The sequence below is a fragment of the Pleurodeles waltl genome, chromosome 3_1 (assembly GCF_031143425.1).
Source record: "Pleurodeles waltl isolate 20211129_DDA chromosome 3_1, aPleWal1.hap1.20221129, whole genome shotgun sequence".
NCBI classification, from domain to species: Eukaryota; Metazoa; Chordata; class Amphibia; order Caudata; family Salamandridae; genus Pleurodeles; species Pleurodeles waltl.
Genome location: NC_090440.1, coordinates 1,676,314,237 through 1,676,329,240, shown reverse-complemented (window position 1 = coordinate 1,676,329,240; position 15,004 = coordinate 1,676,314,237). Strand labels below are relative to the sequence as shown.

General features: G+C 47.3%; 1 protein-coding gene across 1 annotated transcript in view; it reads right to left on the bottom strand.

Annotated features, from left to right (window-relative positions):
- AGPS (alkylglycerone phosphate synthase) overlaps positions 1-15,004 on the bottom strand; it is a 605,536-nt gene that overhangs the window by 127,417 nt on the left and 463,115 nt on the right. Inside the window, exon 16 of the mRNA XM_069225421.1 lies at positions 6,303-6,364. Within this exon, the coding sequence (XP_069081522.1) occupies positions 6,303-6,364 (62 nt within the window). The remainder of the gene's footprint in view (positions 1-6,302; positions 6,365-15,004) is intronic.

The following is a 15,004-nucleotide window of genomic DNA, read 5'->3' as shown; positions in this document are numbered from 1 at the left end:
CAAATGAGGTTCCTCTCCTAATGTCAGCAGTAGGTGTAGCACCCCGAGTAGTGGGCTCCGCGTTTATCGTGTCCCAGTGGTTCTTCAGAGTATGCACTAGCCTCCCGAAGAGCAAAAAATGACCCCAGGGAACACCCCCACCCGATAGGTCAGTGAATCCCTTCAGCACACCCTCCTTAAAGAGCCCCCCAACTGTCTCCATCCCGCTCTAGTCCAAGGACCAAGCCCCCGATTCCCCGATCCTTTCCCCCGGGCTCTAGAGCCAGTACGGACAGCGGCAAAGCCGGGGAATATGGCGGGCCCACTCCAACCCTTCTCGCGCACCTTTTCCAGCATGCCATCGCGACACTAATCATTATGTTGTTCCCAGGTGGGGTAATCTTCCTGCCTGACATGCGCGCTGCAATCCAGGCCATATCCGTTACCCCAGGGGCAGTACACAAGTCCAGGTGTCCTCTTACCACCAGCTAACCAGACACCCAATGTAGTTGGGGTGCCAGATAATATGCCTCAAAGTCAGGGCACCCAGCCCACCCATGCGCGTCGGTCTGCAGATGGTCGTCAGTGCCGTGCGTCTGCGTCCATCGTCCTATATTAGCTCCCTGAGCAACACGTTCAATTCGCGAAACCATGACGGGGGGGATCAGTAAAGGTAGGTTAGCGAAGTAATAGAGGAGTCGGGGAAGCATAATCATTTTGGACAATGCCACACTAGCCATTATTGTTAGTTTCAGTGAGCGCCAGAACCCAACCGAGGACCGCAATGATCAGAGCGCTTTGCCAAGATTACCATCCCTGAGATCGCTCAACTCATGGAATATTTGAATGCCCAGGTATTTGAAGGTCCGTGGGGCCCAGTTCACGTCTATTGGGCATACTCCTGGGCGCGCGCAGCCGGGTAGCATGGGAAACACGTATGTTTTGCAGCGGTTAAGACGTAGCCCCGATACCTCCCCGAAGTCCTCCAAGACCCTTAGAGCCTAGGGGAGACCACCAGCTCCGTCCCTAAGATAAATTAGTATATCGTCTGCGTACAGAGAAACAACGTGCTCGGTTGGCCTCCATCCAATCCCCTTATCCACACCCTCCCTCCGCAACTGGGCCACCAGAGGCTCAATCGCCAGGGCAAACAGTAACGGGGGCACCCCTGCCTGGTTCCACGAAACACCGGGTATGCGCTGGAAATTATTCTGCCCGTCTTCACTCTCGCCAGTGGGGACGAGTACAGCAGGTCCACCCATCTAACCCAGCTCTCCCCGAGACCCATTCTTAACATCACTGCCCTTAGATAGTCCCACCTAATCGAGTCGAAAGCCTTCTCGAAGTCCACCGCCAGCAAGATCCCCGCTGGCGGTTTCAATTCGTTAAGCATGTGCAAGATAGTGAAGACTCGCCTAAGGTTCAGGGAGGTGCTGCGACCAGGGACAAAACCATTCTGGTCAGAGTGTATCAGTGTGGTCATGAGGGGGAGCAGTCGGCCGGCCATAATCTTACTAAGGATCTTAAAGTCACTGTTTAGCATCGATAATGGACGGAAGTCGGTCACCGATGCTTTCCTATTGTTTGTCTTGGGGAGTGGCACCACCAAAGCCTCACACAGCGTGCATGGCAGCTCTCCACGATGTATTGCCTCCGCGTACATCTCCGCCAACCTGGGAACCAGTAAAGGTTTATATTTTTTGTAAAAATCCATGGGAAGACCGTCCGTACCAGGGGTCCTCCCAGGGGCCAGCTGCGCTATGGCCTCATTTATCTCCTCTGCAGTCACCGGCTGTCCCTCCCTTCTGAACTCAGCATCGGAAGGGGGATCTGCATTAAAAAGTTGTCAAAGGCCTCTGTCTCCAAATTGCTATGTCTCCTATACAGGTGCATGTAATAATCCCTAAATGCGTCATTAATGGGGCCTGGACTAAGTCTACGATGTCCCCCTCTGTCCAGTACACTCGTGATGGGCTCGCTATCTCCACTCGGGCGCATCAGCCACGCCAGTAGTTTACCCGATCTGCCCTCCTCTGACTGTAGGGATGCCAGATATTTTTGCGTGCTGTGACACCTGAGCCGTTCCTCAACTTGGGAGTGTTCTCTGCGGGCGCGATCGTATTCCTCATCTCCTTGTGCTACCAGACCCTGTCTCAGTTCCCCCTCATGCATGACCTTCTTGAGGGCAGCCAGTTCCCTCTCAAGCGTGCACCTCACCCCCACCGACTGCCCAAGACAGAAGCCCCTCGTCACCACTTTGAGTGTCTCCCATTCCACGGCCCTGGAAGGAGTGGATCCCTTGTTGGTCTCAATGTATTCTGCCAGATGGCAGCGCAGTGCCTCTCTGTACGCCTGATCCTCGAGCGCCGCGGGGGCCAGTCTCCACGATGGTATTGGGGGGGGGGGGGTCTGTCCTGCGATACCCTCAACGATAACAATAGTGGCTTATGATCCGATATAGTGCGGGCAAGGTATTCAGAGTGAGTCACACTACGAGCCAGCCCCGCAGTGCAGACCATCCTATCAATTCTGGTGTGCACCCGGTGGAGGCCCGAATAAAACGAGTAGTCCCTAACGACCGGATGCTGCACCCGCCAAATATCCACTAACCCCCAAGTGCCCAGCCACTCAACCAGTCTTTGAGCTATCTTAATTGACATTGCCCCTTGTAGTGGCGGGGTGGACATGTCCATGTTTATATCTAATACTGCGTTGAAGTCCCCTCCTATTAGTACTTCCCCAGTGCGTTGGCGGGTAAGGTGTCTTGATAAGCCTGTCATGAATGAGACCTGGTCTTGATTGGGGGCATAAATGCAACTCAAAACCATTGGTGTCCCATGTAACTTCCCCTCCAGTATCACGAACCTGCCCTCTCTGTCTATGTTGGAAGAATCATTCGTTAGGGGGACCCCCGCCCTGACCCAAATCAATACACCTCTTGCATAAGCTGAGTATTCCGTGGCAAACACCTGCCCCCTCCACCTGCGTCTCAGTTTCTCTCCCTCCCCCGGTGCCAGGTGGGTCTCTTGTAGCATTGCTACCTGCACTCCCCGACTCTTTAGATAGGAAAGAATTCTATGTCTTTTGGCCGGAGTGCCCATCCCCCTGACATTCCAGGTTATGAAATTGTAGTCTGCCATCTTGTTCTCACAGTCTGGTAAAACTGGGCCTGGCGCGCCCGGGATTTTGGTTGACTCCCCGCATGCTCGTACCTTTACTGTGGTTAGTCTTCTCCACCCACACTGCTGATTTAACTCGTAACTGCAAACCCCAACTCCCCATCCCCAGGGCGCCTCCGGAACTGTAGGTTGCCCAGAAAACTGTGCAACAGTGCAACTTGTTCAAACACATAACTGCAGTACTCGCCAGCCTAGTTGGACAGGCGAGAATCTAGTCGGGGGGGTGGCCAGGTCCGGAGGGGCCACTCGCTCACTCAGCGTGCCATGTCTCCGGGAACCTCTGCAGGCCTGGATTATCTGCGTTCGTCGGCCGTTTGCGGGGTCACCTTCGGGGCGCGAGACAAGCACCCCAAGTCCCCGGCGGAGGACACCATTGTGTCATCGGACTCTTCTTCAGAACCCTCCTGGGGGGACACCTCCCCACCCACTCGGGCCGCCGCCTCCAGGGCCGCCCTCCTGCCCGTCTCTCTCTGTGTTTGCGTTGGCGCCATTCGCGGGCGATCTCTGGGCCTCTTCCCCCTCGGGCCCGGCGAGTCCCACTCACCCCCGGGCCCTCACGCGCGGGCCGCACCGGTTGGGACCCATGTCTCTCGAGCCATTCCCATGCCTCCTCCGGAGACTGGAAGAACGTGGTCTTCCCCTCCACTATCACTCTTAGCCTTGCTGGATATAGCAGCGAGTACTGGATCCCTTTGTCGCGTAAGGCCCTTTTAACTGCTAGGAATGAGGCTCGCTTGTTCCGAACGTCTAGAGTGAAGTCCGGGAATAGTGTCACTTCCCCATTTGCCACTTTAAACTGGCCCATCTCTCTGGCCTTCTGTAAAAGGATGTCTCTGTCCCTGTAGTGCAGGAGTTTGGCAATTACAGCACGGGGAGGTCTGCCGGGGCAAGAGGTCTCGACGGCACCATATGCGCCCGCTCTAGCATGTAGAAGGGGGTCAGGCACCCCGGTGCGACCACCGTGCTCAACCATTTCTCCAGGAATTCCACCATGTTCGTCCCCTCGGTCCCTTCGGGGAGGCCCACCACGCGCACATTGTTCCTCCTGCTTCTTCCCTCCGCATCTTCGGCTCATTGTTCAAGCCGTGCCACTGTGCCGGCCAGGGAGGTTACCTCCGCCACCACGTCCTTCTGCCTCGGAACGATGTCCGCCAACGTGGATTCCGTTTCTTTAACTCTGTCAACCAGTTTATGGTGATCAGCTCTCAGGAGACCCACCTCAATCGCAACTTGGTTGATGTCGCGTTGCAATGTTGACTTTGTGTCCTCTATCGCCCCAAGTAACTTGTCCAGGGTGTCTTGGACTTTGACTTGTGACTGGTTCTGTGAGTCCGCTTCTCTGTCCCCGGGCAGCGCTGAGGGGTCCATGGTTCTGTTCTTGTGTAGGCCCTTGGGGGGTATCGGTCAAGCAAGGGGACGTACCCCGGGGAGCGGCCCGAATGTTGTCGTATGCTCTTCTCCTGTCTTGTCCCCCCGTTTTGGTCTCCACTGATCTCACCTCTGCCCCCGGGTAGCCCTGGGCCGGGCTCCAGGCACCCCGCCGGCCGTCCCCGGCTTCCAGTTGCAAGGCCAAGGGGCTCTACGCTAACAGACCGTGGCTGATTGCCACCCGCTTCAGTTCTAGCTCCTCCACTCGTTACTTGTACCCGGCCCCTCCCCGCCTACTGGGATCAGGAATGCGGGCATTCACCACCTCTCCAGCGCTTCCTCCGTGACTATATCGTCACACTTGGTCGTGCCCAGCGTCCACACTCAGACGTCGATGGTGCCCCAGGGCGGCCAGCAGTTCGACAGTCCTCCCCCCACCAGGCAGCCAGTCACCATTCCCCTGTGGGGTGAGCCTCCTCCGCTGCGAGCTCCAGTGGGCCTTTCCTTTCTGCTTCAGGTCATACTCTTCATGGGGGTGTGCCCCCCCCCCACTCCCAGAAAAGGCCCCAGGTGATCCTACACAGTTTGATCCCGAAGTGTTTATATGATGTTATTACCTATTAGGCATGTGGTTTCTTTACGAGGTCACCCATGCCTTGCTGTTGCTGAAGGGAGTGTTTTTTACATAACTGTTTACGTGAATTTAAAAAGCAGCCTTGGTAGTTGGTGTGGTATATGTCTCTGTTGAAAGGTTTTAAAGTGCAAACCTCTCATATATGAGAGTTTGAATCACAAAGCGGAAGGGAAAGGCCTTTTCACGCCTCTACTCTTTGTGCTTCAAAATGGGCTGCAAAAGGCACTTTCCAAATTAGGAACAAGTTTTAGATCCACAAAAATCTTTAGTACATTTCAAATCATTTTTATGGTCGTCTAGCTTTTGATATTGTGAATCACAGGCTTTGTGACCTCAAAATTGTTAGCTTGTTGCTAGTTGTTGCCCCTCAATTCTCTGATCCCTTTCATCTTAATAATAAAGATGTTCTAGACGTTGACAAGTCAAGGCATACACCTACAGTACCACCCTATTTGCAAGAGGACTTATGACAGACAAGGTATTGTGGTACGTACATCAAGTACTTCGTAAACTGAGAACATTTATGCTAAACTACTGCAAGGATTCTCTACAACTAAATAAACAAAAGCACAACTGCAGATACTTGTCTTTTATTGGAGGTTCTGAGGTCTTTGTATATTGTGGCCCTGTAAAGGTAAACTAAATGTATGCTGATGAGACAGCATCCAAAAACATCACTGTTATCACAATAGGGAAAATAACAACATTGGTAAATGCCTGGGTACCTCCAGCAAGCAATCTGCACTGCGATTTTTAGATGAGGATTGGTGACTTGAAGGTACCAACTCGCCAAAAAAAAGAGAACATCAACACAAAATTTTATTGTTATCAAATTGAAAAATGTGTAAGGATCATCACCTAATATTAATAGGTAAAACAACTGAGGATAATACTTTTATTTCACATAGGCTGAATTCTTCTCACTCAATATTTGTTTGAAGAGCTCATCACAAAATGCCACTGACTGGGAGCTCTATTTGTACTGCACTACGCGGTCACAATAATGTTTTCATCACTGTGTCCACTTCTGCAATGTTCTTGTAACACACAATGCTATGAGAATAGATGAAGCTCTATGGCAGTGAACTATATTTTACAATGGAGGAAGCAGTACAAGAAACGACAAAGTGTGAGTGTCTTACCTGTCCCAAGGAACAGACGTCTCAAATGATTCTCCTATTAAATAGTACTCCAAGCCCAGGTCCTAATATGAAAAATAAACAAACAAGTAACTATAGTTTAATGATGAACTAACACAATTCGTAGGAAAGTGCAGTATTATGCAGTGAAGCCAGTTAGGCTTCACTGTATAATACTCTCACAATACCCCAAAGATGGTCCTTTGGATTCACAGTAATAGATCCTTAGCTCAGTCATGGCAGTGTGGCAAAGAGCAGTCAGGTTTTACTAGTGGAACATGTGTAAAACATTTCAGAGTACCAACATGGGCGATAAGTAATTGACATGACTCAAAAGAAATCCAAATCCAATTTATTAAAATAAAGCAGAATTTTATCTTAATTAAGACTCCAAAACAAAGTAAATCAGATAGTTATAACCAGAATTATGGATGTTCAAAGGAAAAATAATTAAATGCAATTCAAGCTGTACAAATGTTACCATTGCAATCAATGGGGTAAATCACTAGTGACAATCAGTCACTTGCAGAGTGAGTTCAGAGGGACCCACTCATAGTTAAGTTTGTGCGTGTCTTAGGACCAAGCTGTGAGAGTCAATCCAATTTTACCTTTCTTACAGGGTTCGGGTGCAGAGTTGGCTTGACTGTCTTTGGTGCTGAAATACAGGAGCCGGGGGTGTAGAAAAAAGCTACTTGTAACACTCAGCCATTTGCAGGTCTAGTTGGCAACAACCCTCTGGAGGTTAAGGTCGTGTGGGTCCCTGGACCAGGATTCACCAGGCAGAACAACTCTGCCGAGTTTGTTGGACTCTGGTGTAGAGGTGAGCTTGGCTATCTGTGGTGCTGAACGAGAGCTGCATTGCTGGTTTTACCACTGTGATGGTGCAGGCGAGGAAACCAAAGCAAAAACTCAACAGCAGAGTGACTGGTAACCTCGGATAACGGTGTTGCAGTGTGCCCTCGGGTTGCAGCGTTGAGTAAAGGTGGTGATGACTAGACCGCCCACCTACAAGCCTTGGTAGCGGTAACATGGAGGAGAAGCTATTTCCCCTTCCAGAGGTCCTGGGAAACACTTGGTGGAGAGCTGGACTACACTTCCCACAATGCACTGGACCAACTATTTTTGAGGGAATCCCTGATGGCCAGCGAGTCTTCAGTTTCACTAGGTACTTCTTACCTTTGGAATTAAGGGACGAGTGCCATTAGTCCAAGGGAGTCTGGTCTTTCCTTTTGCTCACAAAGCGTTCCCTCTTGCTAGAGGAAATGTGGTCTTTGGTCCAGGACGAGCCTCAGTCCAGCAGTTCCACGAAGGCTGTCATAGGTTCAAGGTATCACACCTTTGGTTTTTGTGGGTTACTGTTGTTGTAGCTGCGGGCCTTTTCTTTTTTGCAAGGTGTAGCAGATCTGAGGTACTGGTGCCAGGTGTGCCCCTTAAATCCTAATTTTAGGAGTATTGGGGTGTGGGTACAAATAGCCAATGGACTAATCGACCCCTCATGTGGCACCTTTTCTATCTAGAACCCTCTATTCTGCCACTTTTCAAGATGGCAGAAGTCCTACTTGGTGGTACAGATCAGGCTGCCTACCCCAGAAGTGCAGCTAGACCTCTGAGGGTGTATGCCTCATAACTCATTTTTTCGCCTGCCTGGGTGAAAATGTGCTTGCGGGCAGGGTGAGGGCTTTGTCCTCTGTTGAGGGGCAGCCTGCTTGCACATCAGAGGTATTGTGCACTTTGAAGCTCACCGCCTTGATGTGCCACATCACTAGCCTTCCTGGGAGGGAGGAAAGGAGGTGTGACCTCCTTCCCGTCCAGACCTCTGTCCTGATGCTGGGAGCATTCACACCTCTGCCCAGGGAGTCAGAAACGTGTCTTAGTAGGTGCGAGCTGGCAACCAGAGCACAGGGAAAATGGAGTAACTCGGTGGGCAACTTCTGCAATTGCTCTCAGGGTCCATGTCACAGCACCCTTGAAAAAAGATTTGTGTCAGGGGTGAGAAGGCACATTGTTTGATACCCAACATGATCCACTTTGCTTCAATGGTACCATAATGGAGCCTCAGGTTTGAAGGGGTGCCAGCACATATTATCCTATGGACTGTTGGTCACTTATAGTAGCCTTTAGTGGAAAAGTCCACTATAGGGACATATAAGTGTGCACTTATATGGCCACAACTTTAATATAATGCACCCTACCTTCTGGGCTTAGGAGGCTTTCCTTAAGGGTGACTGACATATATTAAATACAGTGCTTTGGCTGTGGTGTGGGCACAGTCAAGTTTGATCAGTTTGCACTGCTCCTGCAGTCTGCAATGGCAGGCTTACTGTCAGTAGTTTACTTGAGTCACTCAGTGTGGTACAAACAGTGCTTTAGGCACTGTGACCCCTTTAACATTTATCCACTGGTACCATATGCTAGGGACCTATAAGGGGGTTGAAGTCCTTGCCAATTGGGGACCAAGCAACATTTACCAATTTATGGAGAGTGCGTGCTCCAGTGCACTTTCAGAGCCATAACCAAAAACATCTAAAGCAAAAAGTGTGGGGTTGACCATCAAAAAAGGACACTTTCCTGTACAGTTTATATTGGTCTTCATTTGAAAGGTGGGCATAAGAGGGGGGCACAAAGTAAGGTAAAACGCTCACGCATTTAAACAAGTTTTTGAAGTTTACTGACAGTTTATCCAGTTTTTACATGTCTAGTGCAAGATATCTTTAAAACTAAATGTGTTCCTAAAGACAAGTTGTCTAGGCCACTTAGTTAATGCGTAAATAAAGTATGCCCATTTCACAGCTTTCTGAATTTTTCTGCTTTGTCAAGTGAACAGCAGCCCAGTCCTGCTGTTCACGAGGGGTGCCGCAATTAAAAGGTCAGGAGGGCTGCATGTGGCCCCCGGCCCGTACTTTGAGTATCCCTGCTCTAAATAATCATCCCGTCCAACCAACAGATTGGGCTGTACAGTATATGGCCTGACAGATGTTCTGAAATTGACATTTTCTTTGTTTACAAACTTGGACTTTATAGAGTGAATACAGTATTTGGCTTACTGTACTCCAAAACTGATATGCTAATATCTACTAGACTTGAGCTCCTGCTTGAAGACCCTTTGTTTATTTTTCAATATTAAACATGTATTTTCTCAATGAACAGTTTGTCCAGTTCTGACCTTTCATATATAAATGTCCTCATTTGCTTTGTTCCTCTTACCTAGTGCACTGGCTCCACACTCAGCCTTCAAACAAGGTCAGCACCCTCTGTCAAAAATAATGTCATCTGCCAACAGTATTTGTCTTAGTTGAAACCTCTGCAACCTGCAGAAGGACCCCACTGGGCACTTCCAGATGATCTCTATTCTGAGTGAAAATAACCCGCCCCCATCCCCACCAACCAACTCTTAATTTTTCAAATTTGGAACAACCTGATGTACCTTGAATGGGAAGTTTCTATGCAATAGTAGTATCATGCTAATGGTTTCACTCCTTCCATAAGCAAAGACATGCGCTTTAGTCTTGTCTGGACATATGTTTTATGAGACTAGCTACATGTTGAGTGTTACATACTTCAGAATCTTGCCTTCATGATCTGGTGGTTCAGTTCACTAACACTGAGGGGCTTACTCACAAATAGAAATTCAGCTGGAACTTTATGTATATGACACTTCCTTATGCCTGTGAGTAATTCACAAAGGGATCCCTGCTTTTCTTAAGTCCATTTAACTGGTCCACTCAAAGGCCAAGAAGGGGAGAACCATGTAGAGCAGGATTAGGATAAAGGTAGGAATGTCACATGATGTACCCAGGAATATGCTAGGAGACCTGTACCTGATACAGTCACGCATATTCCTGGGAACCTGGGTATAGATCAGAGTACAGATTTGCAGCTTTCTTTGTGAACTGGGCCTTAATCAAGGGGAGTAAAAACTATGATGATCCTTACTATATTCTATCTAGAGAATCCCAAATGAGGTTGTTTATCTACTGAATACAACTGTGATGTTGTAAAGAAAAAGGGATTTTTCTTCCCCAACATTCTCCACTCAACTATACCCCACACACCATCATTAAAAACATCACCTCTCTAAAGCCTTATTGTTAAATATTTTAAAATGGTCAATCAGCAAGTACCAGAGATCACAAACTCAAATTTTTAAAAAATGTGAAAACTGAAACTGGTAACTAAACCTCACAGAATGAAACAGTAAGTCACTAACATGGTCTCCTCAATGGTACAACCGTTCAGTATTACAGATACACACAACCAGTCATCAGAGCAACACAGAGGTCAATGAGCGAGTCTATCCCAGATATGACAATCTTCATATAATCAAAACAGTACACTTCATATAATCCACAGAGTACACACAAGTGCCCCAGGAGCCCCAAACTCCCCACTACCTATAGTCAGGCATTCCTGCCACTTCTTCTCCTCAGACCGTCTCACAGGTGGCTGCCTTACGAGGGATACATGAACTCTAACAGTATTCAACTGCAACCCTTCTGGGTGTTCACCTTGTATGCTATCTCTTCCTAAAAACCTAATTTCTCTTAATAGAGTACCATATCCATTTTATTATCAATCACTGCGAAGGCAACTCCTTGCAGGTGAACTCAGCTGAAATAAATGAACACATTTCTTAACTTAATCACTTCAACATTTTTATCTCACAGTCTATAACCATGAAGAAATTATTTCAGCATGCATCCAGAGAATGTAGTCTATTCCTTAAATAACATTTGCTTAGCACACTTTAAAGTCATCTAACTCACGATTCTGCTGGAGCATTTTTTGCCTTTAGGCCTCCTCTCACTCTTACTTATAGGTTGCCACTCAGCCTGTTTGTATATGACCATTTTATGTGCTTTCTAGATACACTCAGAGAAGTCTCCCTCTCCTTCAATACATTTAGGCCTAGAATCAGTGCAACCTCTTCATTTAAAGGTGATTTATATCATTATGTACCAAGTAGAGCCCAATGTCAAAGTCCATTTGAATGTATTTGTTTCATTCTTATCCTTGCTTGTAATGGACGGAAGTGGGACATTTTCTGCAGTGTCCAATGAGATGCTACGGAACACAAGGTGTCAAACACACAATGCAGAGCCATTTGTAGCTCATAGTGAGTGCCTTGGAAAAAAGAAATGGAATTACTTCCTATCCTGCAGATGTTTGGGACAATCTCGCTGGACAAGACTTTTGAGAGTGGTAGAAAATTGAGAGACAAGAAGGAATCGCATTTCTAGGCATGAAGTACTGCTGTCAGTTTAGGGTACACACATTCCTCTTTAACGACAGACAGATGAAGCTTACTCACAAAACGTTTCAAGATCAAGAAGGCTGATCAAGACAACAGCATCTTGCAAACAGGAGAAATAAATAAACACAAACTTTCCAAAAGACACAGCATTTCTAAATCCATGCAGCACTAGACCCGTAGCAAGTGCTTCTTGCCACCAACAAATGGACTCTCTAGACAAGTTACTTACCTTCAGTAATGCTCTTTTGATGGATAATCTTTTAAACCGCAGATTCCTCACCTTCATAAGTCGGGTGTCAAACTGGATCTGGAAGATTTTTCAGCATAGCCCCTAAAAGCAGGTAGGTGGTGTGTGATTCTGGGTCAACTTTCACTACACTCCCAAAGTGATAGGTGGGGCTGCATGTAAGCCCAGCCTAAGAGCACCCACATCTGTTTCTTTCTTGACACCGTCCACGCCTTCGGACGTGGAGCTCAAAAATCAACTATTTATGTCAAGTGATCTCTAATTTAAAACCTTTCTAGATGGAAAATAATCCATTCCACTAGGGGCGGAGGTGGAAGTGCAGTGGCGAATCAGCAATTAGAGAAAGTACCCACCAGAAAGAGTGTTACTGAAATTAAGTAACTTATTCTTCTGATGGATACTTCTAATTGTATATTCGTCACCTATACAATAAATACCAAAGGAGTAAGACTCCCAGTGATGGGCAGAAGAAAGACTCTGCAGCATTTTACAGCCAAAATGTCATTCCTGGCTGTCAAGGCAATATTGGTTGGTGCATGTGTACAGTGATACCCGCTTTACAGCCTGACAAATATCTAGGAAAGGCACTCTGTGTGCTATTACAGTGCTGGAATGGGCCCTCAATCCATCTGGAGCCTGCTTCTTGGCTACTGTGTAGAAGATCATATTGCAGAGGTCTATCCGCCTGGATAAAGTTCTCTTTTGCACAGCCTTGCATTTCTTTGTCCCAGAGAGCCCCACGAAGAGATGAACGTCCATGTCGTAGTTATAACCAATGTAAAAACTCAGTGATCTTCTGGGTTCCAAACAATGCAATCTCCCCTGCTCTTTCAAGGGTTGAGATGAAGCAAAGAATGTCAGTACTGTAACCGACTGTTCAACAATAAAGGGACCAATAACCTTTGGCAGAAAGGCCGCTCTAGTCCTCAGCACCACCTTGCCCAGAAAGAAAGCAGTGTAGGTTGGCTGAAATGACATAGCTTGAAGCTCACTCATGTGATACGCTGGAGTCAGTGCAATAAGAAAGACTGTCTTCAGGGTCAGGAGATTTAGCGGACAGCTGTGCAGTGGCTCAAAAGGGGTGCAAATAGGAAAAGTAAGGACTAAATTAGGGTTCCAAAGTTGAATCACACAGGACTTAGGGGGAAACATGATCTAAACCGAAATTGCACCAAGCAGGTGATCCGAAAAAGGACTGTTTGTCAAGTCAATGCAAAAAATGCTGAAAAGGCTGACTAAATTTTTGATTGTGCCCCGGCAAGTCCTTTCTGAGGCAAAGATAAAACAAATAACACATCCAAAATGGCCAACACTGTATTTGGATTACAGGTGCCACACCAAGGCACAAACTTATCACAAATTCCGGATTAAGAGTCTCTATCAGAAACAGCATTCCCAAAGGTAAGTAACTTGTTTCAACTCATATTCCTCACCTTTGGAATAGACATCAAGCAGTACCTAAGTGCAGGTGGGCTGTGAATGGAACCAGAAAGTCCTGCAGGACTGAGTGGTCAAAGAGCCCCTCTTGGTAGAATTGGCTGTCGAGGCAATAGTGCTTCAGGAACGTATAGAGGGACACCAATGTACCAGCTTTGCATATGTCTAGGACAGAGACTCAGATGCTAGCACTGTATTAGCATCTTTTGCCCTGGTAAAATAAGCATGCAGTCCTTTCAGAGGCTGCTTTTTAGTCAGTGTGTACCAGATCTAAATGCAGAACATAATTCAGCACGCAATGATATGCTTCTGTCTTTTTTCCCTCTGGTGAACTCACAAACAGCTGATCAAATTTGATGTAGAAACCCAGTACTCTTTTGGGGTCCAAGTAGTGGAGTCTATCTTCCTCCATAGAGGGGAGAGGGGAGCACAGAACATCGGCAGGGTGATGGTATAACTCATGTGGAACTGTATCACAACTTTCGTCTAAAATTGAGCTCTGGTTCAGAAAACCAGCCTATTGGGAAGCAGGAGATGCATGCTGGATGAACACAAAGAGCATGAGGTGAAGGCAACTAGGAACATGGTTTTGCTGGTGAAGAGCTGTAGGGAGCAGCTGTTGAATGGTTCTAATGGAGTACACATCAAATGAGTAAGGACAGTATTGAGGTTCCATTGGGCCATCACAAAAGAAGAGGGGAGAAACAGAGGCTGCAACCCTTTTAGAAACCTAATCACAACTGGTGACTGATACAAAGAAGGCTGATCAGGCAATCGCAGGAAGTCCAAAAGGTTAGAAGGATAACCTTTAGCTGTGCCCAAAGCAAGGACTTGGCAGGCAAGGGACAGAAGAAACAACAGGACATCAGACAACTGGGTCTGGAGGGGGTTCATTTGGTGCGTTCAAACCAAACTACAAACTTGTCCTGGCAACAAAGTCTCTGTTGCGTTAAGCCTGGCTGCCAAAATACATCTAGAAATGTAGAAAAGGTAGACTGCACACTCCAAGCTGTAAATCCAAAAGTTCACTTAAACAAACATTGCTCGATAGCCAAATTGTGGTATGCAACCCCGGTTGATGTACTGCCCCAGTAACACAAGTGAAATCTGTATAAACAAGCAGGGGTACCTAAGTGCCCAATCTTGGATGCACAACCAGCAAGACAAAAATCAATGCAATCAGCAGTCTTGAATCCAGGGTTGTCCATGTAAACCTTTTTTAATCAATCTTTACTTGCTTCAATGCTTACATACTCATACAAAAGCTTCATGATTTCAGTTTTTAAATGTATGACACTGCCAATCCAGGCTTCATTCTGCAACATGTCAAAAGTCACAATTCTTCATGTGTAACAAGATGATAAAAACCCAATGCATTTCAGGAAAATAGCCCTTTCTCAGGGGTAGCTATAACATAAAAGCAGTCACATCAGTAACCAACTGTCACCCCAAGTGGAACTGACCTTAGACCAGCTCTGGGTGTAGTCGCCAATCGTTCTGGGTGTAACTGCACTCGTAATCTGCTAATGGCTGTGTTTGTCTGCTCTGGTTTTCAATAAGCTTGTCAGCTGGTTCACCACCAGGAAGATCCCTTGGAAGTCCAGCCGGCCCTGTTTGATGTGGTACCATATGGTGGTGGTGTACTCTGTGAAAACCTGTACAAGCTTCCCCTTGATGGACAGAAGGAAGGCTGTCATCACAAAGGGACAGTCCTTAGCTCCAAAAGGTTACTAGAGAGCAAGGAATTTGTCAGAGAGCAGGTGCCTCATC